The sequence below is a fragment of the Bos indicus genome, chromosome 24, assembly GCF_029378745.1.
Source record: "Bos indicus isolate NIAB-ARS_2022 breed Sahiwal x Tharparkar chromosome 24, NIAB-ARS_B.indTharparkar_mat_pri_1.0, whole genome shotgun sequence".
Classification (NCBI taxonomy): Eukaryota; Metazoa; Chordata; class Mammalia; order Artiodactyla; family Bovidae; genus Bos; species Bos indicus.
In genome coordinates this window covers 29,244,767-29,270,954 of record NC_091783.1, presented here as the reverse complement: position 1 = coordinate 29,270,954, position 26,188 = coordinate 29,244,767, and the positions used below count along the sequence as shown (strand labels likewise).

General features: G+C 41.4%; 1 protein-coding gene across 1 annotated transcript in view; it reads right to left on the bottom strand.

Annotated features, from left to right (window-relative positions):
* Positions 1 to 26,188, bottom strand: part of CDH2 (cadherin 2) — a 248,192-nt gene that overhangs the window by 3,783 nt on the left and 218,221 nt on the right. Inside the window, exon 15 of the mRNA XM_019986910.2 lies at positions 10,017 to 10,181. Within this exon, the coding sequence (XP_019842469.2) occupies positions 10,017 to 10,181 (165 nt within the window). The remainder of the gene's footprint in view (positions 1 to 10,016; positions 10,182 to 26,188) is intronic.

Below are 26,188 nucleotides of genomic sequence, written 5' to 3'. Positions count from 1 at the left end.
TAGGATTTTCTTGACTATATTTACAGAATAAGCTAAAGGACAATTCTGTTAAGCCTGAGTTGGGAAACTCCAATTTCTCAAAATTCCTGATTTTTTTTTTGTGGCAGATTGTGTTACCGTCCTCAGTGATTCACCATCCTCTCCCCATGGGTGGATCACATGTCCACAGCACCACAAGGGCCACCCTGGAGCCAGCTGACTTCCCCAACCCATGGTCAGGCTTGGCCACCCGACTGGCCCTGGCCAATGAACAGAAACAGAAGTGTGGAGACCAGAAGAGCCTAATGCTCCATCAGCCCCTCATCTTTTCCCTCTGCCTGCCAGAAGAAGGGTCTGCACCAGAGGCGAGTTTTCCTTCTGCCTGGATCCTGAAACACAGAAGACATGTGGATCATGGTATCAACACAAAACTGGAAATACAGAAAGGTGAAGCCTAAGATGAACTGGAAAGCGACAATGGTGTGGCGTCACGTGTGCCTGGATTCCGGATGAAAGCCATGGCCTATGTTCTTGTGACTTAGAATAATTATTGGAAGCTGCCTGGTTTTCACTGGGGTGTTAAAAGGCCTGAGACTTTCATTAAATGTCAACAACACCTAATTGATATCCTCAAAATAGTTTAGTTCAGTTCCTCAGTCGTGTCTGACTCTTTGCAACCCCATGGACTGCAGCACGCCAGGCTTCCCAGTCCATCACCAGCTCCAAGAGATAGCACAAACTCATGTCCATAGAGTCGGTGATGCTGTCCAACCATCTCATCCTCTGTCGTAACCCTTATTCTCCTGCCCTCAAGCTTTCCCAGCATCAGGGTTTTCTCCAATGAATCAGTTCTTCTCATCAGGTGGCCAAAGTACTGGAGTTTCAGCTTCAGCATCAATCCTTCCAATGAATATTCACGGTAGATTTCCTTTAGGATTGACTGGTTTGATCTCCTTGCAGTCCCAGAGACTCTCAAGAGTATTTTCCAAAACCACAGTTCAAAATCATCAATTCTTTAGCACTCAGCTTTCTTTATGGTCCAACTCTCCCATCAATACATGACTACTGGAAAAACCATAGCTTACTAGACGGACCTTTGTTGGGAAAGTAATGTCTCTACTTTTTAATATGCTTTATAGTAGGTTGGTCATAGTTTTCATCCAAGGAGCAAGCATCTTTTAATTTCATGACTGCAGTCACCATATGCAGTGATTTTGGACCCCCCAAAAATAAAGTCTGCCACTGTTTCCACTGTTTCCCCATCTATTTTCCATGAAGTGTTGGGACCAGATGCCATGATCTTAGTTTTCTGAATGTTGAGCTTTAAGCCAACTGTTTCACTCTCCTCTTTCTCTTTCATCAAGAGGCTCTTTAATTTGTTATATCAAAACAGATATAACACTGGTGATAATCTAGTCCTATACTCACCATCAAGAGTTTCAAAAGTATTTCCCCTTTTTTTCTATTGGAACTCTACAATGTTGTATTAGTTTCTGCTGTACAGCAAAGCGAATCAGCTCTAAGTATACATATATCCCCTCTGTTTTGGATCTTCTTCTCATCTAGATCACCACAGAACACTAACTAGAGTTCCCTGTGCTATACAGTCAATTCTCATCAGTTATCTGTTTTGTGCTTACGAAGGTGGCACCAGCAGTAAAGAAGCTGCCTGCCGATGCAAGAGACGCAGGTTCGATCCCTGGGTCAGGAAGATCCCTTTAAGTAGGAAATGGCAATCACTCCAGTATTCTTGCCTGGAAAATTCGATGAACAGAGGAGCTTGGCAGGCTACAGTCCATGGGGTCGAAAAGAGTCAGACGTGACTGAGCACAGCACAGCAGTGTATATGTGTCAATCCTAAACTCCCAATCCATCCCACCCCATTTCCCGCTTGGTATGCATGTTTGTTCTCTATGTCTGTGTCTCTATTTTCTGCTTTGCAAATAGGTTCATCATCACTTTTCTATATTTCACATATATGCATTAATATATGGGATTTGTTTTTCTCTTTCTGACTTACTTCACTATCTATGACAGTTTTTAGATTCATCAAAAATATTTCTTAAAATTTTTTAACTCCTACCGTGGCTTTCTGATCATTCTGATAGTTGCTGAATCTATGTTTTATTTCTACATTAAAAAAAGAGGTTAAGGCTATAAAACCCATGAGAGGTCACTACTAGCCAAAACATCAAACGCTGTCTCAGGTTCTTCTGATTACAAAAGGGCAAATCCCACTGAACTTTTCAAGAATTCTTAGGCAAGCCATCTTTCTGGGCTGAAGGTTAAGTACTTTAAGTCCCTGCCACTTGGTGAGCACCGATTTTTATCCGAGAATAAAACATGACTTTTCTGGGTAAGGCATTATATAAATTCCGGGTACTATTTTGGTAATTCTAAAAAGATCATAGTCAAGTCCCTAGAAACTGATCTTGACAGGCAGGCAACCAAAGCGAACACACAGATAAATCCGGAGTGGTGGGGGCACAGAAGCTCTGGTTTTTCCTTATGGAATTCCTTTTTTTTTTTTAATTTATTTTTGGCTGTGCTGGGTCTTTGTTGCTGTGTGGGTTTTCTCTAGTTGTGCTGAGTAGGGGCTACTCTTTGTTGCAGGGCACAGGCTTCTCATTGTGGAGGCTTCTCTTGTTGCAGAGCACAGGCGCTTGGGTTCAGTAGCTGTGACACACAGGCTTAGTTGCTCCACAGGACATAGAATCTTCCGAGGGCAGGAATGAAACCCAAGTCCTTTGTGTTGGCAGGCGGATTCTCATCTACTGTACCACCAGGGAAGTCCCTGGGATTCCTTTATTTGTTGGTGTGGACACCATTTCACATGTCTGACACACTTTTGCCAAATTTACAAAAAAAACTGTGTTTCTCTCTCCCTATTGGGTCTGACTACATCTATAAGAGGATGTGTTTGTTTCACCTTTCCTGGAGAGGCAGATCTTGAACTCTGGATAAATCTGAACTAGTTTCTGCAGTAAGCTACCTCTGTCATATCAAAGCTGCAGCTCTGGCTGAATTCTTGCTGAGCTTGTATTTATAGACTTCTGATCCCATGTTTTATGGTGGAGGCATGCTTTACAGGGACCATAAACATTCACATTCTTGTGTGAAGGAACACATTAGGAATATAAAACCCAAGAGTCAGTCCCTAACAGTCAGTCCCCCTACTGTCTCAAATCTACTGCCTCAGTTCAGGTCATCATTACACCCTGCTTCAAAGTGTTAGTTGTTCAGTCGTGTCCAACTCTTTGCAACTCCATGGACTGTAGCCCACCAGGCTCCTCTGTCCATGGAGTTCTCCAGGCAAGAATACTGAAGTGGGTTGCCATTTCCTTCTGCAGGGGATCTTCCTGACCCAGGGATGGAACCCAGGTTTCCTGCACTGCAGGCAAATTCTTTACTGTCTGAGCCACCACGGAAGATCTCCAGGGAACATCCTGCCTGGACCATGGCAAAAGCTTCTTTAGCGGGTTTCCATGTCCCCAGGACTCTATCTTGCCAACTACTGTTGGTTCCTCTCTCAGACATTATTTGATGTCACACCCCCAACCCCAAGTAAAACTTTCTGACTGCTATCCCCTGTAGCAATGCTTCCAAAATAAGGGAGGAGTCCCCCTGGGGGTATGCAAGATGATTTTTAAATGGTGCGTGTGTGTGTTAGTTGCTCAGTCGTGTGGGACTCTTTGCGACCCCAAGGACTATAACCCTCCAGGCTCCTCTGCCCATGGGATTCTCCAGGCAAGAATACTGGAGTGGGTTGCCATTTCCTTAAACGGTGCACAGGCATTTTAAAACAATTATTTTTATTTAAAAGAAGTTAAAATTGATAAAATATTTAAATGCATCATAAAAGCTGTTTGCAGACATGGAAAAGACTAGGAGGCGTTACTTAAAGCTGGATGTTAGGGTAACCTATAGTATATAGTCAAAACCCTTCAAGAAGCAGTCATTTCACCTTTCCCTTGCAACTCTTCTCAATTCCAGCAACCATAACTGAATTATTCACTAAATTATTCAGCAAAATCCCCTCAAACCTAAAAACATCTTACTTTTGGAGTATCTCCATGTTATTTACATATTCATTTCCTGCTAGCTGAAACGTGATTCCCTTTGTTTAAAATGTCCTATGTCATATTTTTTTTTCATTTGATTAATTTCCATCCATCTATCCATCTGTTTAAAGGCCATTAAAAATGTCACTTCTGTTTCCTGGAATTCTTCCCCAAACCGTGACTGAGAGTAGTTCCTGTGGTCTCTCTGGTCCTCTTTATTTCTATCGCCATACTTTGGTTGTACTGGATCATGACATCCCTTTCTGCTGAGGTGGTTCTGTACTCATTTCAGATGCTGCACACACTGCTTGACATCCAACAGCTATTCTAGATGGTAATTTGTACTATTGTCCTGGGCTTAGTTTGCTCACATTGGCACCTTGCTCATGTTTATATTTATACCTTTCAGAAGAAGCCAGGATTTAGTTTTAAAATATCTGCAAATATAAAAGTATATCATGATCGCGTGAAAGTGAAATTCTGTGACTTATGAGTGCCAACATTACTATATCCTTTTCTGGAGAATTCACTTTACTTCAGCTTTTTTTTTTTTTGGAACTAGAGTATTTTACTTGTTTTATTTACAATTAAAGGGCAGTACAAAGTTTTTACTCCTGAATAGCAGCTGTAATGATAATATGATACTGACAGTAATTAAGAGATTTTACAGTCACTATACTAAGCACTTTATGTGGACTGTATTATTTCAATCTTAAAAGAAGGGTCTATTATTATCCCTGTTTCATAAATAAGGAAACTAGAAATCTAAGTGATTGCATCCAAGGACCCTAACCTTGTACAAGGTAACAGAGCTGTTAAATGAGGCACCTGGATTTGAACTTCAACAGAAAAGAATATATTAAATTTAATTACTGGAGAAAAAAGGCAAATATTTTAAACTTTGGTAGTTTTAAATACGTTATTCCAGGAGTGCCTTCCATACATTTTAAAATAATATTGACTGAAAGTTGGTCTTTTAACAGAAATATGCCCTTGGTTTTTATATTTCTGAGATAAAGAAACACACAGGATTAATATAGTTATTGGAGGTATGCTAATATCTACTGTTGGCCTGAGATTAAATTACTTTTAGTTTCAACTTTTCACCCTCCGAAGATCTTATTTAGAAGTCTCAAAACAGGATGAAATTCTGTGCTTGAAATTCAAAATGTGTGATTTATTTTACGTTATCTACTAGTCTAGAAATGTTATCATTTTTGAGATTCATTATTTAAATAAACAAAGTAGAAACTGTTCTCATGAGCTTACCTATTCTTTACATCTATAAAAACACTCCAATTATAATCTCCACTATATTCTTCTTCCTTTGGAACATTCAGTACTATGCTAAATCAAATAAAACCTAGATATAAAGAAATCTGTTTGCATTTTAAATGTAGTTATAGGTGCCTTCAACTCAAAACTTTACCTGTATTTATTTTTATCAGTCTAGTTATAGAAAGATACCAAACAAGTCTACACAGTGAGTTTGAATCTTATCTCTGATTTGGGTCTTTTAACAGTTTGATTCCACTGAACTTTCTCACAGAACTGATCGTCACACCCCTGGACCCACTTTGTAGTTGTTTTCTGTGAGCCCTTAAACGCCTTAGACTTTCTTCTTTCTGTGTCCAAAAGTAGGGCATTTCTAGGTACAGACTCAGGGTTCCCCTTTCTCCTCTCCTCCACATTTCTGTGTCTTACAATCACATCCAGTTTTGAGGATTTAGCAGTCATTTGGGGAATGATTTCCAAACGCGGTCCTCTTGTCCATTCATGTACTCACCAAACCAGTTTGCCCACAAAGGTCCCCCAGGGATGCACATTCCCTCCTCTGGACCACCGGAGGGCCCTGAGGTTATGAGAAGGGATGCTTGGATAGGAGTAATGGAGGGAGGTGAGTTGCAGGTACAAGCGGATGCCGCTGGACGGCGCCCATCCTTACTCTGTGTGCCTGACCCTTCACGGGCAACTAATATTTAGAAAAAGAGGAAAGGGTGTTCCAGGCAGGAAAAACAGTGTGGGGCCTGGCGCTGGCATGGAATTACAAGCTGAGATAAGGAACTACAAGTAGAGGTCTCTGTTGCCTGCCTGTAGAATGCAGGTGGGGGAGGGGCCTGAGAGGAAGCTGGATCGCCGAGTTAAGAACCAGATCCAACGGGGGCATCCAACGGGGAGAGTTCAGATACTGGAATGTTTGCCTGGTATGGAGATCATGCTAGGAGCAACTTGGGGAACTCACACCGAGAGCCTCGCCCTCTATTGTCTTATCCATGTGTCACAGGCAGTGGATGTACACAGTAGCTATATGGCAGTTATCTGCTGAATGAATGATCCTCAACCAAGCTCAAGACGACTGCCAAATGAGCCATTTCTAACAAAGGCAGACAACTTTCAAATTATGAATGGGCTGTATTTCAGAAGTTGATGTGCAAAGTCAGTTGTTCGGAACAAACTTTTTCATTTAGGTATTCACACGTTTGTTATAATCTCCAGCCGCTTTTGAAACTGTGTACCTGAGAAAGGAGATTTCCACATGGAAATTCCTACTGTGTACCTCTTCCTACTGTGCCATTAGAACGGTTGGGTAACTGAACCTTATTACCTAAATACTCTCCTCTCTTTACTGAAGGAAGTCCAGTCATATTTTTTCAAAAACGGGGACTTCCCTGGGGGTTCAGTGGCTAAGAATCCGCCGGCCAATGCAGGGGACACAGGTTCGATCCCTGGTCTGGGAAGATTTCCATGTGCTGTGGGGCAACTAAGCCCATGCGCTGCAACTACTGAAGCCCAAGTGCCCTAGAGCCCGCGCTCCACAACGAGGGAAGCCACTGAAATGAGCAGCTCTCGCTCCGCACTAGAGAGTAGCCCCTACTCGCTGCAACTGAAGAAAAGCCGCACGGCAACGAAGAACCAGCACAGCCAAAAGTAAATAAATAAATGACGCATGCCCCACACCTGTCCCAGTCCTTGAACTCCTTGAAACGACGGAATCTAGGAGCTGCTAAACACAGCAGATGCTCAGGTTACAAAAAGAAGGTCAGGAAATAACCCTCATCCCAGAGAGTGGACATGCTGACACAGGAGAGAGAAATACCAACAGCTATATCCCACGTGAGGGCTATGACCCAGGGAGTGTCCTGGTATTAATAATAACCCTTCACAGAGGTATCATAACAGCTTCAGAGAGAAGAGGATATTTGAGCTGCATCTGAAGGCTAAATGGGTATCTCCTGACAGTTAAGAAGGAAGGGCTTTGCAAAAGCTGTTGCTGTTGTAAAAGTTGTTGTTGTTCAGTCGCTCAGGTGGAAAAGTTAATTTAAAGTTAAGTCTGTGATGCTTGTGAGGGATTACAAATAGTTTGGTGGGGCTACAGCACAAGAAGGGAATATGGATGGAAAGGAGGGCAGGACAGATTACAAACAGCCTTAGAAATGACCCTTAGTGCTTGAACTTTCTCTTGAGAAAAGAGGAGTGTCCCGACAGAATGGAAGAGTCCCACAGAACAGTGATACTTCAGGGAAACCCTCAGGTGAGTATTAGTTGAATTTCACTGAAGCCAGAATTCTTGCTTTATGAAAGTCCAACAACCACAGGAATTAATAATAAGGATGAAAGCTAAATTTGAAGTAAACTCATCAAGCATGCTTACATATTCAAAAATATCTAGTTATATATGTGTGTGTGTGTGTGTGTATGTATACTCCTGCTAATTCCCCTAACCAAGCCTATTGTATAAATAATCTGGAAAAGTCAGGACATATTTTTACACATAAAGGAGTTACCTAGGCTTTGTTTTTGCCTTCTGTCAGCTTTTAAATCATGTCTACTACAAATTAACCTATTAGCTATTTAACAGAATTGAATAGATATGTTCAAAAAGCATATTTTTTAGGAAGCATATGTACTTTAGGAATAGATAGTAATGAATATTTGTAAAGACAGATTAGCTAATTGTGTTTCAAAACTTTTCCTACAAACTATAAGAGGATCTAAAAACCTAAGGTAGATTGATTATGTAGATGTAATATATGACTGTTTCATGGAAGCCTAGGAAATGAGGCTTCCCTGGTGGCTAAGATGGTAAAAAAAAAAAAAAAAATTCTGCCTGCAATATGGAGACCTGAGTTTGATCCCTGAGTCAGGAAGATCCCCTGGAGGAGGGAATGGCAACCCACTCCAGTATTCTGGCCTGGAGACTCCCATGGACAGAGGAGCCTGGTGGGCTACAGTCCATAGGGTTGCAAAGAGTTGGACATGACTGAGTGACTAACCCTTTCATTTTCAGGAAATGAATCTTATCAGCACAGGAGTGAAGGCAGTAATATACAACAGATGCTTTCCACTGTGAAAGGCACTGGGACCAATCCTGGTCTTGCTGTTTCTGAATGCCAGGGCACGGCCAGAGAACATGAGTCTTGTCATATAGTCACAATCAATATCAATATGTATCATTCTCTTAAACTAACAATAAAAATTCCAAAGAAGAATTGCAGTAAAACTGTAGACATGATCAAAAGAAGCAGTATTAAATCATTTGACTTCAAAACTTCAGGATTAAATGTAGCAGAACTCTTGGTCAGTAATGAAATAAAAGAATGCCATAATAATTTTGACAGTGGAAATCATTATCTGTTATATTCAACAGAGAATTAGCGTGCCTCTTGCAGAAGCTCTTAAAACTCCTCAACTAGACAAGTATTTAAATCACTTACATAATATTTAATTTAGCTGTTCTTCCTGCTAATCTTATTTGATGGAACTCTCTAGTCATTGGGTGCATGTATGCTAAGTTGCTTCAGTTGTGTCTTACTCTTAGTGACCTTAAGAAATATAGCTCCTCTGTCCATGGGATTCTCCAGGCAAGAACACTGGAGTGGGTTGCCATGCCCTCCTCCAGGGGTTCTTCCCAACCCAGGGATCAAATCCGTGTCTCTTATGTCTTCTCACTTGGCAGGTGGGTTCTTTACCACTGAGTCACCTGGGTAGTCACTGAATTCTCTTCATTTGTGGGATTCAAAGGGTACAGTGTGAGGGAAATGAAAGTGAACTATTATTGCAAGTATTAGTGCTAATAAATGAAATTAGAATACACTATAATATCATTGGGGCTTTCCTGGTAGCTCATCTGGTAAAGAATCCACCTGCAATGCAGGAGACCTCAGTTCAATTCCTGAGTCAGGAAGATCCCCTGGAGAAAGGATAGGCTACCCACTCCAGTATTCTTGAGCCTCCCTGGTAGCTCAGTCGGTAAAGAATCTGCCTGCAATGCGAGAGACTTGGGTTCGATCACTGGGTTTGGAAGATCCCCTGGAGGAGGGCATGGCAACCCACTCCAGTATTCTTGCCTGAAGAATCCCCAAGGACCGAGAAGCCTGGCAGCCTACAGTCCATGGAATTACAAAGAGTTGGACATGACTGAGCGACTTAAACACAGAACATAATATCTTTAGCCTATTGATTACTTGTAATCATGGGAAAAATCCTTGGGAGAGAGTGTGACTAATACTGGTAACATATAAGGCTGTGATTTACAAAAACAGAATATTAGTTGACAGATCTCTTTAGGGCTGATCAGAGCCATCTCATCTGTTCTCTGTTACTGAAGTCACATTGGCTTTTGCACAAAAATAACATTAAAAAAAAGAGCTGTATTTTAATGAACTACATAGCTATATTCTCATCAAATTGTCGTCTCCATAGTACTTCTGTTGTTTAGTTGCGCAGTTGTGTCCAATTCTTTGCGAACCCATGGACTGTAGCCCATCAGTCTCTTCTGTCCATGGGATTTTCCAGGCAAGGATACTGGAGTGGGTTGCCATTTCCTCCTCCAGGGGATCTTTCCGATCCAGGACTGAACCTGCATCTCCCGCACTGGCAGCTGAATTCTTTACCACTGAGCCACCTGGGAAGCCTCAATAGTACCGTTAGCATCCAATAAACACCCTTTTAAAGAAAGCGAATCTCTCTCGGCACCTCATTAATGAAGTCCCCGATGTCCCCTGGGTGTGGGGCTGCAGATCGAACCGGGTACTGGGGCTCCGCATGGATGGGCCTCTCATCCAACCGTCGGATTCCAACTGGCTTGATGGCATCTGGCTCTACCGTATCAGGCTGCTGGAGCTGGCTCAAATCGTAGTCCTGCAAGAGACAAGGCCAAAACCCCATAGGAGATGGGCATGAGGATGGAAACTTACAACCTCTGTTTTTAAACGCATACCCAGAATGCACAGAAATGAATGAAATTTAACATAATGGAAAAGTTGCCACCACGAGCTTTTCATGTTATGATTAAATATTGCTTTCACGCAGCTCTTTCTTCTGTGTTTTTCATTTCGACAGTCTGTGCGCCATCTGCTTTCCTATGTTCCTCATCAGCTTCCAATGGAAAACAGCAGTGAGAGGAGGTCCCGCTACAAAATGACTAAAAAATCGACTAGAAAATACGGTAGTACCACAGAAGCAAAAGTGCTCATTAAATGTTGATGGGGTTCAGAACAGGCTGCCCTCAGGTATGGCAACGTGGCATATTAAATATCTGAAGCTCAAGCACTCTTTTAAAAAACAGCCAAAACAGGAAAGTCACTCTGACTCTCCCCATCTCACCCTTCTTCTCTGAAACAGGTCACAAAATTCTGATGTGAAAGGCTCCCCTCTCCTTGAACCAGGAGGAGGGAACCCTCCTCACCACCAGAGATTAGCATTTGGGACCGAGAACTCTGTACAAAGAAACTTCCTTTTTTATGATAGTAAAATTATGTGTTTATGATATAAAACTCAGAAAATTAAAAATTATAAACAGAAAATGATCTCATTTATAATTTTATAATGTAACAGTCATATTTGGGTGTATTTGGTTATAAAAAATGCTATTATTTTTAAAAAAAATTTATTGGAGTATAGTTCATTCACAATGTTGTATTGGTTTATGCTGTACAGCAAAATGAATCAGTTATACATATACATATATCCACTCTTTTAGATTATTTTCTCACATAGGTCATTAGAGAGTGTTGAGCAGACTCCCCTGTGCTATAGAGTAGGTCCTTATTAGTTATCTACTTTATATATAGTAGTGTGTATATGTAAACTCCAATCTCCTAATTTATCCCTCCCTACTCTTACCGGCTGAGGGTCACAGGTTTGTTTTCTGCATTTGTAACTCTATATCTGTCTTGCTGACAAGTTCATTTGTGCTCTTTTTTAATGTTCCATATATAAGTGATATAACCACATTTGTCTTTCTCTGACTTACTTCACTCAATACGGCAATCCATGCCGCTGCAAATGACATTATTAATATTTTTTAAATGGCAAACTTTCTCAAACTAACCCTATTTCCCTAGTTACTTCTTCACCATTTACTACTCTAAGCCCAAGACCTTTGTCTTATCAATTGTCTACAAAGTTACTGTTTCTTTGTCTACAGGGTATAAACACTCCCAGCTCTGGTCGCTTCTTCCAGGGCCTGCATTCTCTGTGGAGATTCTCATGTGAAGGCAAAAGTTCCATCAAATGTGTCTGTTCTTCTCCTGTTAATCTGTCTTTGTTGGTTTAATTTTCAGACCCAGCCAGGGACACTAGGAGGGTAGAGAAAACTTTTCCCTCCACTACAATATTATATTGATTTAATACTAAAAAAAAAAAAAATTGTTGTAACTGTATTTTCCTTTACTTAAAGGAAAGCTTTAAAATTCCATGGATGGAGGAGTCTGGTGGGCTGCAGTCCATGGGGTCGCTAAGAGTTGGACACGACTGAGCGACTTCACTTTCACTTTTCCCTTTCATGCATTGGAGAAAGAAATGGCAACCCACTCCAGTGTTCTTGCCTGGAGAATCCCAGGGACGGGGGAGCCTGGTGGGCCTCCGTCTATGGGGTCGCACAGAGTTGGACACGACTGAAGCGACTTAGCAGCAGGAGTTAGTTCATCAAGGTTTCAAGACCACGCTTCTCTTCAAACATCTGTAGGAAGTGTGCGCATGCTCAGTCGCATCTGACTCATTGCGACCTGGGGGACTATAGTCTGCAGGGCTCCTCTGTCCATGGAATTCTTCAGGCAAGAATACTGGAGTAGGTTGCCATTTCCTCCTCCAGGGGCTCTTCCCAACCCAGGGATTAACCCACGTCTCCTGTGTCTCCTGCATTGGCAGGCAGGTTCTTTACTACTAGCGCCACCTGGGAAGCCCCCTCAGTGCCTAGAGTCTGCACACTATTATCGGTGGGGCCAGTCTGATCTGTGCCCTTTTTTCTTAAAGAATGGCTTTGACATTTTTAAAGGATTATTTAAAACAGTGGTAACAATGAACAAGAAGAATATCCTACTGAGACTATATATAGGCCCTGAAGACTTACATTCAGCCCTTTACAGAAAAAGTTTGTCAACCTCTGGCTCAGAGGTATGAGGCTAGGGAGTGTGTATTCTCTTCCAGAGCAGTTCTGGGGGCATGTCTTTGAAATACAGCCTGTCCACTTCAAGAGGCAGAGAAGAACTTGGGAAGAAGGATGCCCTGGGCACTGGTTGGACCTTTAACTATTTTTAGCTTTAGCATTAGCCAGCTGAACAGCAATGTACAAAGACACTAAGTATAATGTGGAAATGCATCAAAATTTTAGGTTTGGGCAAATACTTTATATTTTTCAAACCTCTAAATTCTGCTAATAAGAAACATCACATCCCTAGCTTAACCAAAATTATCTAATTCACTGTTGATATTTACAGAAAGTACAGATTTTATGGTCCTCTTTTTAGTTCAGGCTTCATCTCTGTCTAAAACCACCTCAAAACTGTTTACAGTATCTCTATAGGGGTTGCAAAGAGTCGGACACGACTGAGCGACTGATCTGATCTGATCTGATCTGGTAGTGGTTTTGATTCATTCAACGCTTGAATATTTACCATGCTCTGGCAATGCTCAGGATCCTTTACATATGTTCGCTCATTCATACTCTGAACAACACTGCGTGACGCTGAGTTTTATTATCCTCTTTTAAGAATTGAGGAAACTGAGTCTAAATCACTCAAGTCATTTGTCAAAGGCTCCAGATCTAATAAGACACAGAGATATGCTAGGACTTCAAACAGATTAAGACTCCAAAGCCTAGCTCTTGTCCCAGCTACAAGGTTGGGATGGATGAGGGAGGAGGGGCAGGGATATGAGGAATGATTAAAACAACAGAGGAGATAAGAGGGGAAGGGTCACTGATATTCATCCCACTCTGTACCAGGCGCTACACCAGCCTCCTATAAGTGTCTTTTCATTATCATAATTTGAGATAAAGAAACAGACTCAGGAATGTTGAGTAACATGTACAAGGTCACACAGCTGCTATCCTATTGACATGAGCATCAAAACTAGGTGTGTCTGATTTCAAAATGTTGCTCTAAAACCAAACACTAGGAACTTCCCTCATGGTCCAGTACTTAAGACTCTGCCTTTCAATGAAGGGGGTGCGGGTTCAATTCCTGGTCGGAAAGCTAACATCCCACATGCCTCAGGGCCCCAAAAACCCAAAACATAAAGCAGAAGCAATACTGTAACAAATTCACTAAAGACTTTAAAAATGGTCCACATAAAAATAATCTAAAAAATATATTAAAAAAAAAATAAAACTGAACTCTGTTGAGATGCCTTCATTCTAGACTACCCTCCCCTAAACAAGTCCTTACCAAGGGCTTCAGCTAAGCTAATGAGTGAAGGCACTCAGAAAAAGCTCCTCTCTGAGGGATGGACAAGGTGACATGGGAGGTAAACTCGGTACAGTGCCAAATATAAAATGCTCAGAAAAGGAAAGAACACATCAGATTTGCACCTTGAATGACACGTGGGTTCAGGAGAAAAGACTGTTCTGGGGGAATCCACATTGTGAGCAAAGGCGTGCGGATGCAGTCTCCTGTCAGGGGAGCATATTTCAAAGCATCCATACAAACCTTGAGTGAAAACGCACCTTGATCTTGCACACATGTGCCTCCATTTAAAATTTTATAGAACGCATGAGTTATTTATAGACTATCTGAAAGCAGAGGCAGACAATGATACGACACAGATGCGAAAACCTTTGAAATGTTAAAATGCTTTTCACAAAATAGAAAGAGGGATTCATTTAGAGAATTCTGAATGCTTGCATGTGAAGAGGCATGGTTTTCCATGCCATGTTTAATTACATAACTACCAAGCTTAATAGAGGGGGTAACTGTGAGTAAGCGTGTCTTCTGATGGAAGCTTTTTGTAGAAAGGGGAAAACAGACTATAAGTATATGGATGATGACAGTTAATAAATATTTTTACACTGAGAGTGTAAAATGCTTTATTAGAGGTCTCAATTACATGAAATTAAGTAATTGAATCTTATGCTTAAGGACCGTCTTTAGAGTTAGTCACTCAATCATGTCTGACTCTCTGTGACTCCATGGACTGTAGCCCACCAGGCTCCTCTGTCCACGGAATTCTCTAGGCAAGAATACAGGAGTGGGTTGCCATTAACCTGGTGACATATTTCTTGACAGTCCTCAGTATATCATGAACATTCCATGTAAGAATACAGAGTGATTTCTGGGGCATAACTGAAGACATGAGAGGCAGTGAGATTTGCCTGTGCTATTTCTTATGTGGAAAGAACTTGTCCACCCTCATTTCTTATGTAGCTCCCACCATACCAAAGTAACGAACAGAAATCCATTATGTTTGGTCGACAGTGCAGAAAAAGTTTTTTAATAAGTTGTCAACCTATAGATGTTGGGATATTTTATCTGAAAACAGGAAGATCTGGCATAAAACCAGGCTTCACTTCTGACACAGCTATTTGTTACAGCTGAGAGCATCTAGCTTCTTTGGACAAGGACAGCCTGTCTACCTGGTCTGTTTCACTTATTAGTGTATACATACAACAGCATGTTCATTTATAGATTCTTATCTTTCGACAGCCCTTTCTTACTCTCCTAAGAACCAGAGCAGGTAGTTGCAAGATGTCTGTGGTTAATGTGTCAGGCCCCCAGAAAGTGCTTATTAAAAACGTGTTGAGAATTTCAGCAGATAAGAACCCTCCTGCCAATGCAGGGGACACAGGTTCAATCCCCGGTCCAGGAAGATCCCACATGCCGTGGAGCAACTAAGCCCGTGTGCCCCAACTTCTGAGCCCACAAATTACAACTACTGAAGTCCGAGGGCCTAGAGCCTGTGGTCTGTATCAAGAGACGCCACTGCAAGGAAGAACAGCCCCTGGTCTCCCCAACTAGAGAAAGCCCATGTACAGCAACAAAGACTCAGTGCAGCCAAAAATTAATAAATAAATAAATAAGTGTTGAATGAAAGTCTCAGGGATGATATTCAAGCTGAGTGTGCACAAGAGCAACCAATTCAAGAAAGGTGCTTTGGATCGCATGACATGCCATGGCAGTAATTTATCAGGGGAAGGAAGAGAAAGACCCGGGGGCCCACTGCAGGGACTTATTGCCACGGTGAGTACCATCCCGCATGATGCAAACGTACATTGTTCCTCAGATACACTGACATCAAAAAAAGAGGCACAAAACCACTGATTTACAGGAAACTAGAATCTGGTTTAGAACATGCAGCTTAACTTTTCTTTGTGATGGTTTGCCTTGTCGATTTCAAATACAGGATATAAAAATCTGACGGTGGTATGAAGTGGGCAGAAGTGTCCTCAGGACACAGGGATGTGATTTTCTGTCCATATCCATCTGTGCTATATGGCAGAGTCCTGACCTGATAATTTTAAGCCTTTTGACAAGGGGTCAGTCTATGTGAGCCTCTTAAATTATACATCTGCATAATCTCATGATGCTTTACTTACACACACAAATTACAACATGAAGGATGAAAATTATAAAGAGAATTGTGGAGACTGGAAACATTTTCAAGGTCATTGGGTTCACGGACTTACTTCTGAAGATTATAAAGACACAGCCCCAGAAATCTTTGTTTGGTTCCTACGATTCTCTAGAGAAAAAGTGAGTCTGAAAATTCTCTGATGATTGTCAACCTTTTTAACATCAACTTTCCCTGATAAATCCAACTTTCAAAAGAAGGCCACAGAAAATCTTAAATAATGTTTGGAATGTGTTATTTGTCAATGATCATGAGAAGTAGGGGCTTCCCTGGTAGCTCAGCTGGTAAAGAATCTGCCTGCAAATGCAGGAGACCCTGGTTTGATTCCTGGGTTGGGAAGATTCCCTGGAGAAGGAACAGGCTACCCACTCCAGTATTCATGGGCTTCCCTGGTGGCTCAGATGGTAAAGAATCCACTTGCAATATTGAGAGACCTGGGTTTGATTCCTGGGCTGGAAAGATACATTGGAGGAGGGCATGGCAACCCATTCCAATATTCTGGCCTGGAGAATCCCCATGGACAGAGGAGCCTGGTGGGCAACAGTCCATGGGGTCACAAAGAGATGGACACAACTGGGCAACTAAGCACCTACACCCATGAAAAGTAGGCATGGAATTAGGGTTTTTAAATATTAACATTGCAAGTAACTGAAAGATTTTGTTTGGGTCTAAGATTTAAAATATCTTAAAGGTGATACAATTCTGGGAGAGTCAGTAAGAAGTTAGCAGCTTAAACTCTGGTTCTGCCTTTTCTTATTAAATTCCCCTGACTTGAAATGATTTATAATTGGTTCAGAAAAGAATACCAGGAATCAACCTTAAGGCATTTGGTTATGTTTAAATAGAGTAAAATGGTGTTTTAGGATAAGAAATTCTGGAGTCCCAGGCAGAAATTTCAGAAAGTCCCATGACTGGCAAAAACTACAGACTTGTGCAATTACGTGTTTTAAAGAGTGATGGAAATACTCCTTTTCCGTTTCACAAGTATCTTAAGGGAGCCTACTGGGTACCTGATGCCATTTTCAGCTCTGAGAGTGTGAAAGAAGGAAATCAGCTTTTGTTGGTGCCCATCATCGGTCAGGAGTTACCTTAGGTGCCTCCTCATGGGATTCCTCAGACACTCCAAGCAAAACCCTGCCGTTCTATCCCATTGATTCCCGTAACTTGGAGAGGTTAATGATTTGCCCAAGGTCACAGACTCAGACAGTGTGGAAGAGGCAAACAGAGACCAGCAGAACAATCAAAATAACAAATACAAAAGCTGTATCTTCAGATACAGAGAAGAGACTTGTGGTGGCCAAGGGGGCAGGGTGGGGGAGGAAGGGGGGAGGAGTTCAGGATTAGCAGATGCAAACCACTCTCTACAGGACAGATAAACCACAAGGTCCTACTGTGTAGACAGGCAACCATATTCAATATCCCACAATAAACCACCATGGAAAAGAATATGAAAAAGAACATATATGTGAGTCACTTTACTATATAGGAGAAATTAAACACAACATTGTAAATCAACTAGACTACAAAAAAATAAAAAGCTGTATTTTGTCGTCTGGGCCAGTGAGGAAATGAATAGAAGAGTCTGCTGAGCAGGGGGACACGAGGCGCTTTAAGAGCCAGAAGGGAAGTTCAAGGTAATCATGCTAAGAAGGCATGGGGACCTAGGACTCTGGTCTGTGCATAGCTGGCTGAAGCCTCACTGACTTTTAGTCAGAACTGAGTCTTCACTTGTCTCCAACAGTCTGGCACGTGAGGCACGGGGAGAGGGCTCAAAGCTCCCGGTCCGTTCTCAGCCTCCATGGGTGAGAACCGGGGGTGGAACACAAGAGCCAGTTTTGCTACATCCCAGGCAAGGGGCAGTTCAAGTGGAAATATTCCTTTTACAGTAGTAAGAGCAAGGAAATTTTCAAATTCCTAAATATATAAACATTTTTTTTAATTAAACTTTTCATTTTGTACTGGAGTATATAGGTGATTAACAACGTTGCGAGTATCTCAAGTGGACAGCAAAGGGACTCAATACACAGATATGTATCCATTCTCCGCTCCCATCCAGGCTGCCACACAATGTTGAGCAGAGTTTGCTGAGCTATACAGTAGGTCCTTGTTGGTTTGCTATATTTGAAATGGATAACTCGTAAGGTAAACATTTTGAATGTTTCAAGACAGAGAAATAAAAATACTAACATGAAAGTAAATGAACAAAATTCTCAAGGGAAAAAAAAGTTACCCGGGAAAGAGCTGACCATGGCACAGGCAAGAAACTCTCAAAAAGGAATGGGAGACAGCAAAGGAGAACATTACCACCTTACCCTATATAGCTCCTGGCATTAAAAATAACTGAATAAAATAGCAATAAGGCGTCAACACATTACCATACAGCTGCTGAGAGGTAAGTCAGATGCCCTTGCAACTTTATGTAAATTACATTACAACCTGATTTTCTTCCCCAGTGAGATATGGTTATGATGGTAACTATCTACACAGGTGAACTGCTGTGGAAAACTAAGTTGATTCTATGGATTCTATGGATTCTATGGATTCTATGATTCTACCAAAAAAATTGCTAATATCTTTTCTGGTTTACCTGATAAACCTAACAGAAATAAAATAACTTGGAGACTTAATATACAGATGAAGGTTCTCCATTCTCAGTTTTCATCCACGTTTGTCTCACTGGAGAACCAATTTTCCACTCCCCACAATGGAGGGAGGTGAGCCTCCATTAAACACATTCATTGCTTCTGCTTCCTTGGTTTACTGTTCATACTACTCTGCCTGGTGGTCCAGTGGTTAAGACTGCATTTCCAACGCAGGGGGTGCGTTTTGGGGAATAAAGATCCCACCCGTTGAGGGACACAGCCAAAATTATATATATATATATATATATATATATATAAAAACTCTATGGGTAAAACTGTTACAAAAATATGGAAAGTGAAGCTGTGAAAGAGGTGCTGCTGAAAAAAACGAGGATATGGCTACCCAGAGCATTTCCAGCAGAGTTGAGGGCTTCCCTCAGAGCTCAGTTGGTAAAGAATCCTTCTGCAATGCAGGAGACCCCAGTCTGATTCCTGGGTTGGGAAGATCCCCTGGAGAAGGGAAAGGCTACCCACTCCACTATTCTTGGGCTTCCCTTGTAGCTCAGCTGGTGAAGAATCTGCCTGCAATGTGGGAGACCTTGGTTCGATCCTTGGGTTGGGAAGATCCCCTGGAGAAGGGAAGGCTACCCACTCCAGTATTCTGGCCTGGAGAATTCCATGGGGTCGCAAAGAGTCAGACACGACTGAACAACTTTCATTTTCACTGTCAAAAGGGGCTTCAGAAAGATGATGCTTCTTCAGAAATTTGAGATTAATTTTTATTCTATAATTTCCCATTCTTTCCATGTCATTCAGTGACAGCCCTAAATACATGGACATATTTTCTTAACCCTTTCAAGCACCATGTATCTTGGGAGACAAAAAGTGTAACCTCCAAATGCATCTTCAGTAATATTTTTACCCCAAGTCCCAACTTTACAAAAAACAAAAATGCCATCACCCTGATAAGGTCAAAGTCATTCTACCTTAGCAGGACCTATTATTCTAGCTTGGAGGAAATCTAAAAATAGGTAATGAAGTAATGGCAATATTTGGTTGGGAATATGGCGACAGAGCAACCAAGTCCTTCACTTGTTTATGTCACATCGGTTTGGAATTTCCTTTAAGATAAATGTAAACATAAAATCAATACAGAAAAGGGAGCTTCATGTTGTGACTTTAAAAAATGGATTCTAAAACCAGAGAATCTAGATTCAAATCCTGGCTCTCTCGGATCTAACTGAGGGACTTAGGTGGATTATATACATTTCCTGTGCTAACTTACACAGTAGTCAACCTTTGGACAAAAAAAGTGAATGAAAACTTTATTAATGGAAAAAGTCTATAGCAGAGATCAGCTTTTTCTGTAAGGACTTAACAGTAAGTATCTGAGGCTTTGGGGGCCATAGAGTGTCTGTCAAAATATTGGGTTGGCCAAAAAGTTTGTTCAGATTTTTCAGTACTATTTTATGGGAAAACCCAGAGTGAACTTTTCTGCTAACCCAATCCTTCAACTCTGCTGCTGCTGTGTATTAGTAGCCATAGACAGTATGTAAACTATGGACATGGTGCAAAGCTGTGTTCCAATATAACTTTACTTACAAAAACAGATACTCGTAGATTGGGCCAGTTGGTAGAACTCTGGCATATTCACCACTTAGTATCTTAGGTTTTGGTTTCTGTTTTTTGTTTGTTTGTTTGCTTTTGTACACCAGTAACACGTACTTGGCATACAAATCTTTGCTACTTTATCATTGGGTAGCTTTCCATACCTCTTAAACCAAATGTGATAAACGTAATTACTCAGGAAGAATGAATATTAAAATGAATTACATAAAATATGATGTTCATTTATGTGAAGTGATCAGGGTAGCAAATAAAAATTCACATGCAAATCAAGTCCATATTAAAAATACTGAGTGCCCAGTAGGGAATGGATATCGGCCAGTTCAGAACATACGTTGTCTGTAGCTTACCACTGTGAGGCATCTGGCCAGGAAGGTTTTTGAAAACAGCATGGAAAAGGGATGGCAGTGTGCTAACCCAAATTCCTGGTGAAACTTTCCTCTGGTGAAATCAGTGTCACTCTTTCAATAACTAATATATTCTGGTGTTTGCAGGTGGGTATGAATGGATGAATAACTTGGGAACACATTTAACAGAGTGTGCTTCAGCCAACAATGAAAATGCTGAAAGTGGTCTCCATAGGTATGTCCAGAGTCAGCCATCTGTTAGTTACTTTGCTTATAAAGCAGAAAGATTTTGTAAAGCAGTTATTCAGAAGGATCAACTATAGCAGTTCTATTCTCTGCTTGAGTCAGAGGGTTGGGCTAGGTTGCCCACACTGGGGGTACTTCCTGAGACTGGCGGGTAATCTTCAGAGACCATCTTGGCTTGAGCAGAGATCTCTGGTCTCGGGGAACTGGCTGGTTTGGTCTCCAGGTGCTCTCTTCTACCTCTGCCTCATTCTTCTGTCTAGGCATCCAGCCTGGATTTTAGATTTTAGTACCTGTTGCCCAGACTGTACCTCAGATCTCTTAACAACTTGGCTGCTCATATTGTTTCTCCAGATTCTATGTTTGTCAATGTCAAAATATGCTCCATTTTGTAAGCCATGCTTAACAAATTAATTAGGTCTTACTCTTTGCCTGTTCTAAGGCAAGATTAGCAGTAGTCATCTAACAAGCTGAAGCTAAGTGTTCAGCCTCATTGGTTTTATCTAGTAGTATCTTCCTGGAATAGACCAGTAAGAGTAAATAAAACATCATTCATCTGACCTCTATACCAGCCCACACAAGAGCTGGGCCCCTCTAGTCACATGGACCTGGGTGTGAAAACTGGACTAATGCACAGGTTTGTTGGGAAGATTATAAAAGACACATCAACTGAGAGCAGAGCCCAGTGCCTGACACAGAACATGTAATAAACAAGTATGTAATGAATCACAAGTGTTTATGAACATGATCATCATTTCCTGAAGCCATCAGACATTTCAAAAAAATGAGAGCAAAGTTATCAGGCTGCAATGGTTCAATGAACCCTGTAGAAAGACTTGCAAACTAAGAGATTCCAGAAGAGGGCCCAATGCACCAACATTCTATGCATCAGTGCCTGCCAGGTGCCAACTGTCCTAGAGAGTGGAATAAAAAATGAATGTGACAATTTCCTGCTCTCATGGGGTTTAAGGTCAGGACCAGGGCTGCACATAAGATCTCAAAATAGAGGCAGACAGAGCATGTTGCTAGAGTGCAGAGCAGACCCACTTGATTTAACCTGGGACCCCCAAGAGAAGATGTCCTGAGATGGAATCTTGGTGGCTTGGCCAGGCTGGGAAAGACCTTGAACTGAGCCACGAAAGTGGGAAATAACATGACACAGGTTAGATGTACAGAAGTTCAACTCTACTGCAGTTTAAAAGGCAAGGTGGAGGATCAATGAGAAGAGAAACTAAGTCATCACCCCAAAGAGTCCCTCTTCCCAAACCCAGAGTCACAGGAACTGTGGGTTCTTTCTCCATCTCAGGAGCTTCAGCTTTGTTGAAAGTGCTTTCAGTGTTATGCAGATGCTGGGGATCTGATCTAGTGATGTACTGAGCCTAATTCTGAGATCACGAAAGATACTAATTTCACTGGGAAAAAAGTTCAATTGACACTCACATGGCAATCATATCTTCTTTTTTTAAAGACCCCCCCCCCCTTTTTTTGATATGGACCATCTTAAAAGCCTTTATTGAACTCGTTGCAAAATTGTTTCTGTTTTAAGTTTTGGTTTTTTGGCCGTAAGACATGCGGATCTTAGCTCCCCGACCAGGGATTGAACCTGCACCCACCCCTACATTGGAAGGCGATGTCACAGCAGTCCCAGCAGTCACAACTGAGTCTCTTGGGTTTCGGAATCCTGGGCCACTAAAAAGAGCTCCTGTCACGGTGCCCTCTTATCCTGAAATGTGATTCCTCACACGTGCACGTCTGGATCTCAGTCAAGGAGACTTTAGTATCCCCATGGTGTATGGACGCCAGGTAGGCAAGAGCCGCTCTCCCTGGATTTGGCTGAGCCTGACACACCCTGTCCCATTTTCCTTAGCTGCTGGACCTCCTGCATCTCCTCTGTGTCCAGAGACCCCCTTCTTCCTGACACATCTGGATGAGTCAGATGGAACCTATGGATCTAGAACCTGCTGCGTAGTTACTGTGAGAAACACTACTCTCAGAGAACCTCAGAAGAGATTCTCAAACCTCAGGAATCCAATCAGGGTGGGCAGTGCTTTCCAGTAGGTCATCAAACCCATTTATTCTTTTTAAAAAGTACTTAAGTTATTCATGGACTTCCCAGGTGGCTCAGTGGGTAAAGAATCCGCCTGCAATGTGAGAGACATAGGTTTGATCCCTGGGTTGGAAAGATCCCCTGGAGGAGGGCATGGCAACCAACTCCAGTATTCTTGCCTGGGAAAACCCACGGACAGAGGAGCTTGGTGGGCTAACAGTCCACGGGGTCGCAAGAGTCAGACACGACTGAGCGACTAAACACAACTGTGAGTATTATAATACCATTCAGTATATGTTTAATATAAGAACAACTATGTTCTTTAATATAAGAACAACAAGCTTTAAGTCCAAGCTTTAAAGAGCAGGAAATTACCACTTACTGTTTCCCATCCTGGGGCTAAAAGGGGATGGTTCCAGAAGCACTGTGAGTTACCAGTTGGTTATACTGTACATTCACCCTGATTTTATTAGTGATGCTGATAGGGAAGGAACTAGATATGAAGATCATTAAAGAGGATACAGTGTCTGCAACCAGTCCCACAGGCCAAAAGGGCACTGAAGGACATTTACTAATGAGGATAATTAAGCATGACTTGATAACCACCCAAAGTCCTGCTGGTTCCAGCAGTGAAGCAGATAAAGCAGGGACCTCACCCTCTGAAAAGAGACTGGGCATTATACTGAGTCTGTCCAACTGCCAATAGCACTGTGAGGAAATAATGGTTGTGTTCAGAGCCCTTCCAATGCCAGTCTCAAAGATGGGCCCGACCTAGTCTCCTGACTATGGAAACCAGAGGGGAATATCCACACACTAAAAGTACACCGAACATAAGACAAGGAAGAAAAATATAGAGGGCTTTGTTTATTTGTCTGTTTCATTTCTCTTTTCTTGGGCTCTATATTTTCAGTATTTTTGTTAGAGAAACTAGCAACCTGTGTTTGGGCACAGAAATTAAACAGAGATGGTAATCAACAGCAGGGAAGATAAAGGCTCCCTTGTAAAGGACTGTTTTGCTTTGTGTTCTTTCTAAGCAGTTAGCTCCTTTGGGATACTTCCTCTTGGCAGCAAGAATAAGGATCTTGGCTAAGCCAGCTTTAAGCTAGGCATCCCACCCTCCTGGCGACAGCTGCTGCAGACCTGCCTTCCTCTGTAGCCTCAAGCCTCCATCGACCACCTCCACTGACCTCTGAGATCTTCCCATCTTTGGATGCTGATGATTTTGTAAGACTGTCTGGCTGAGACGTCCAGGAGACCTTAGCCTGATCATGACAAGCTGTCTGCTTCCTACAGCACAGTCTCCAGTCACATCACAAGATAACACCCACGCTCCATAAAATACCAGTTATGTGTAGTAAAAATCAACCAAAACTTGTCTAGAATGTAACATGGCACCATTTCCATTTTCAAGGCTCACTCTTGTAAAGAAATAATGTCTTAAAAAAAAAAAAAAACACAACTAACATAAAAGTTTGAGCCAAAGTCTGTTGCCAAGAAGGCTTAATGCATGCTTCAGAGAAATAGAATTTCTAACAGGAAGCCACTTGTGAATTACGGACAATCGCATACAATATATTTCACAAAACTGAATTTCTCAGGAACCGACAACAATTTTCAGATTTAAAAGCAATGGTGTCTTATTTAGAACTTGGAGAAGCATTTGGCATAAATTCACTGAGAGAGAGTACTAAATAAAGGGTGTTTTTTCCTTAAGGAAAAAAGAAGTAAATGATAAAATCCACCCAAAACTTTAAAAGACAAATCTTGATGAATTCAGTTGGAGAAATCATCCTAACAGATAGAAAGATATATTAGAAAGCTATAGTAATGAAAATAGCATGGTACTGGCCCAAGAGTAGACAAAGAGGACAAATAGACTAAGAATACACAAATAGATATGGAATCTTCCACACAGACCCACATGTATAAAACTGCCTGCTTTACGACAAATGAACCCCTCCCATGCAGTAGAGATGGGTTATCTGTTTAATAAACAGTGCTTGGATAGCCCTCTAAGAAGATAAGACACCCTGATCCATAACTTATACCACATGAATAGTCCACTATAAACGGGTCGCAGATTTAATATGATAGGTTAAACAATAATTCAACAAGATTTTATTTTATTTTTTTTTTGAGGGAGGGATTCATTAACTCAGGGAGATAAAGTTTTCTTAAATAGGTATAAATGCACTAACTATAATGGGAAAAATGGACAGATTAGACTTTATTAAAATTAAAAACTTCTTTTCATCATAAGGTACCAGTAAGAGAATAAAAAAGCTACAGATCAGAAGATATTTATAATACATTTATCTGACAAAGAACTGATATCCATAATACATAAGGACCTCCTACAAATCAATAAGAAGACAACCCAATAGAAAAGTCAATAAATAAGCTGAACAGAAACTTCACAAAGAAGATATAAAAATGGCAAGTAAGTTGGTAGGAACATCCCAGTTACATCACAGTGAGGCACACACCATCAGAGTGGCTAAAATTTTGAAAGACTGAGAAAAACCCAAGTGCTAGTGAGGATGCTGGGCAACTGGAACGCTCATGCAACACTGTGGCCGGGGGAGGCGTGCACTGTAAAATCCCTTTGGAAAACTGGCAAGACTGTACTAAGCCTGCACATATATGCACATTCCAGGACCTAGAAATCCAACCCCTGAGCACATACCAACAGAAATGCACCAAAACACATGCCTAAGAACATTCACGGCAGTTTTCTTCATAACTCAAAACTAAATCCACTCAAATGTCCAATCTTAGTAGAAATGATAAACATGGTTAATTATCACAACAGAATAGTATTTGGCAATGACAAAAAAATGAATTACTTCCAAATGTAGCATAGATGAGTCATACAGATAAAACTGAGTAAAAGAATCCAGACAAGAGAGTACCTACTGTATACGACATTCATTTTTACAATAAAATCCAAAACCAGGTAATGCTGATCTATGCGACAGAAATAAAAACTACTGGTTACTTTTGACTGAGAGCATATTGCCTGGAAGTCGGGTACACAATAAGTTTCTGGGCTGAGGGAAATATGCTCCTTTTTAAAGATTTTTTTGATGTGCACCATTTTTCAAGTCTTTACTGAATTTGTTACTATATTGTTTCTCTTTTATGTTTTGGTTGTTTGGCCATGAGGAATGTGGGCTTTTATCTTCCTGTACCAAGGACTGAACACACACCCCCTGCATTGGAAGGCGAAGTCTTAACCACTGGACTGCCAGGGAAGTCCTAGAAACATGTTTTGTTGACATGAGTGATGGTTCTACTCTTAAACCTGGAGGAAGCCTTCTGCTTCTGGTTGGGATGAAAAAAAAAATCATGAGATTATCATTCATACTCTAATGCTAAGAATGAGCCCAATATGTTATTAAATCACAGATTTCTGAGACTTTAAGATCGCTGAGAGCATAATGAGATCTAACCGAA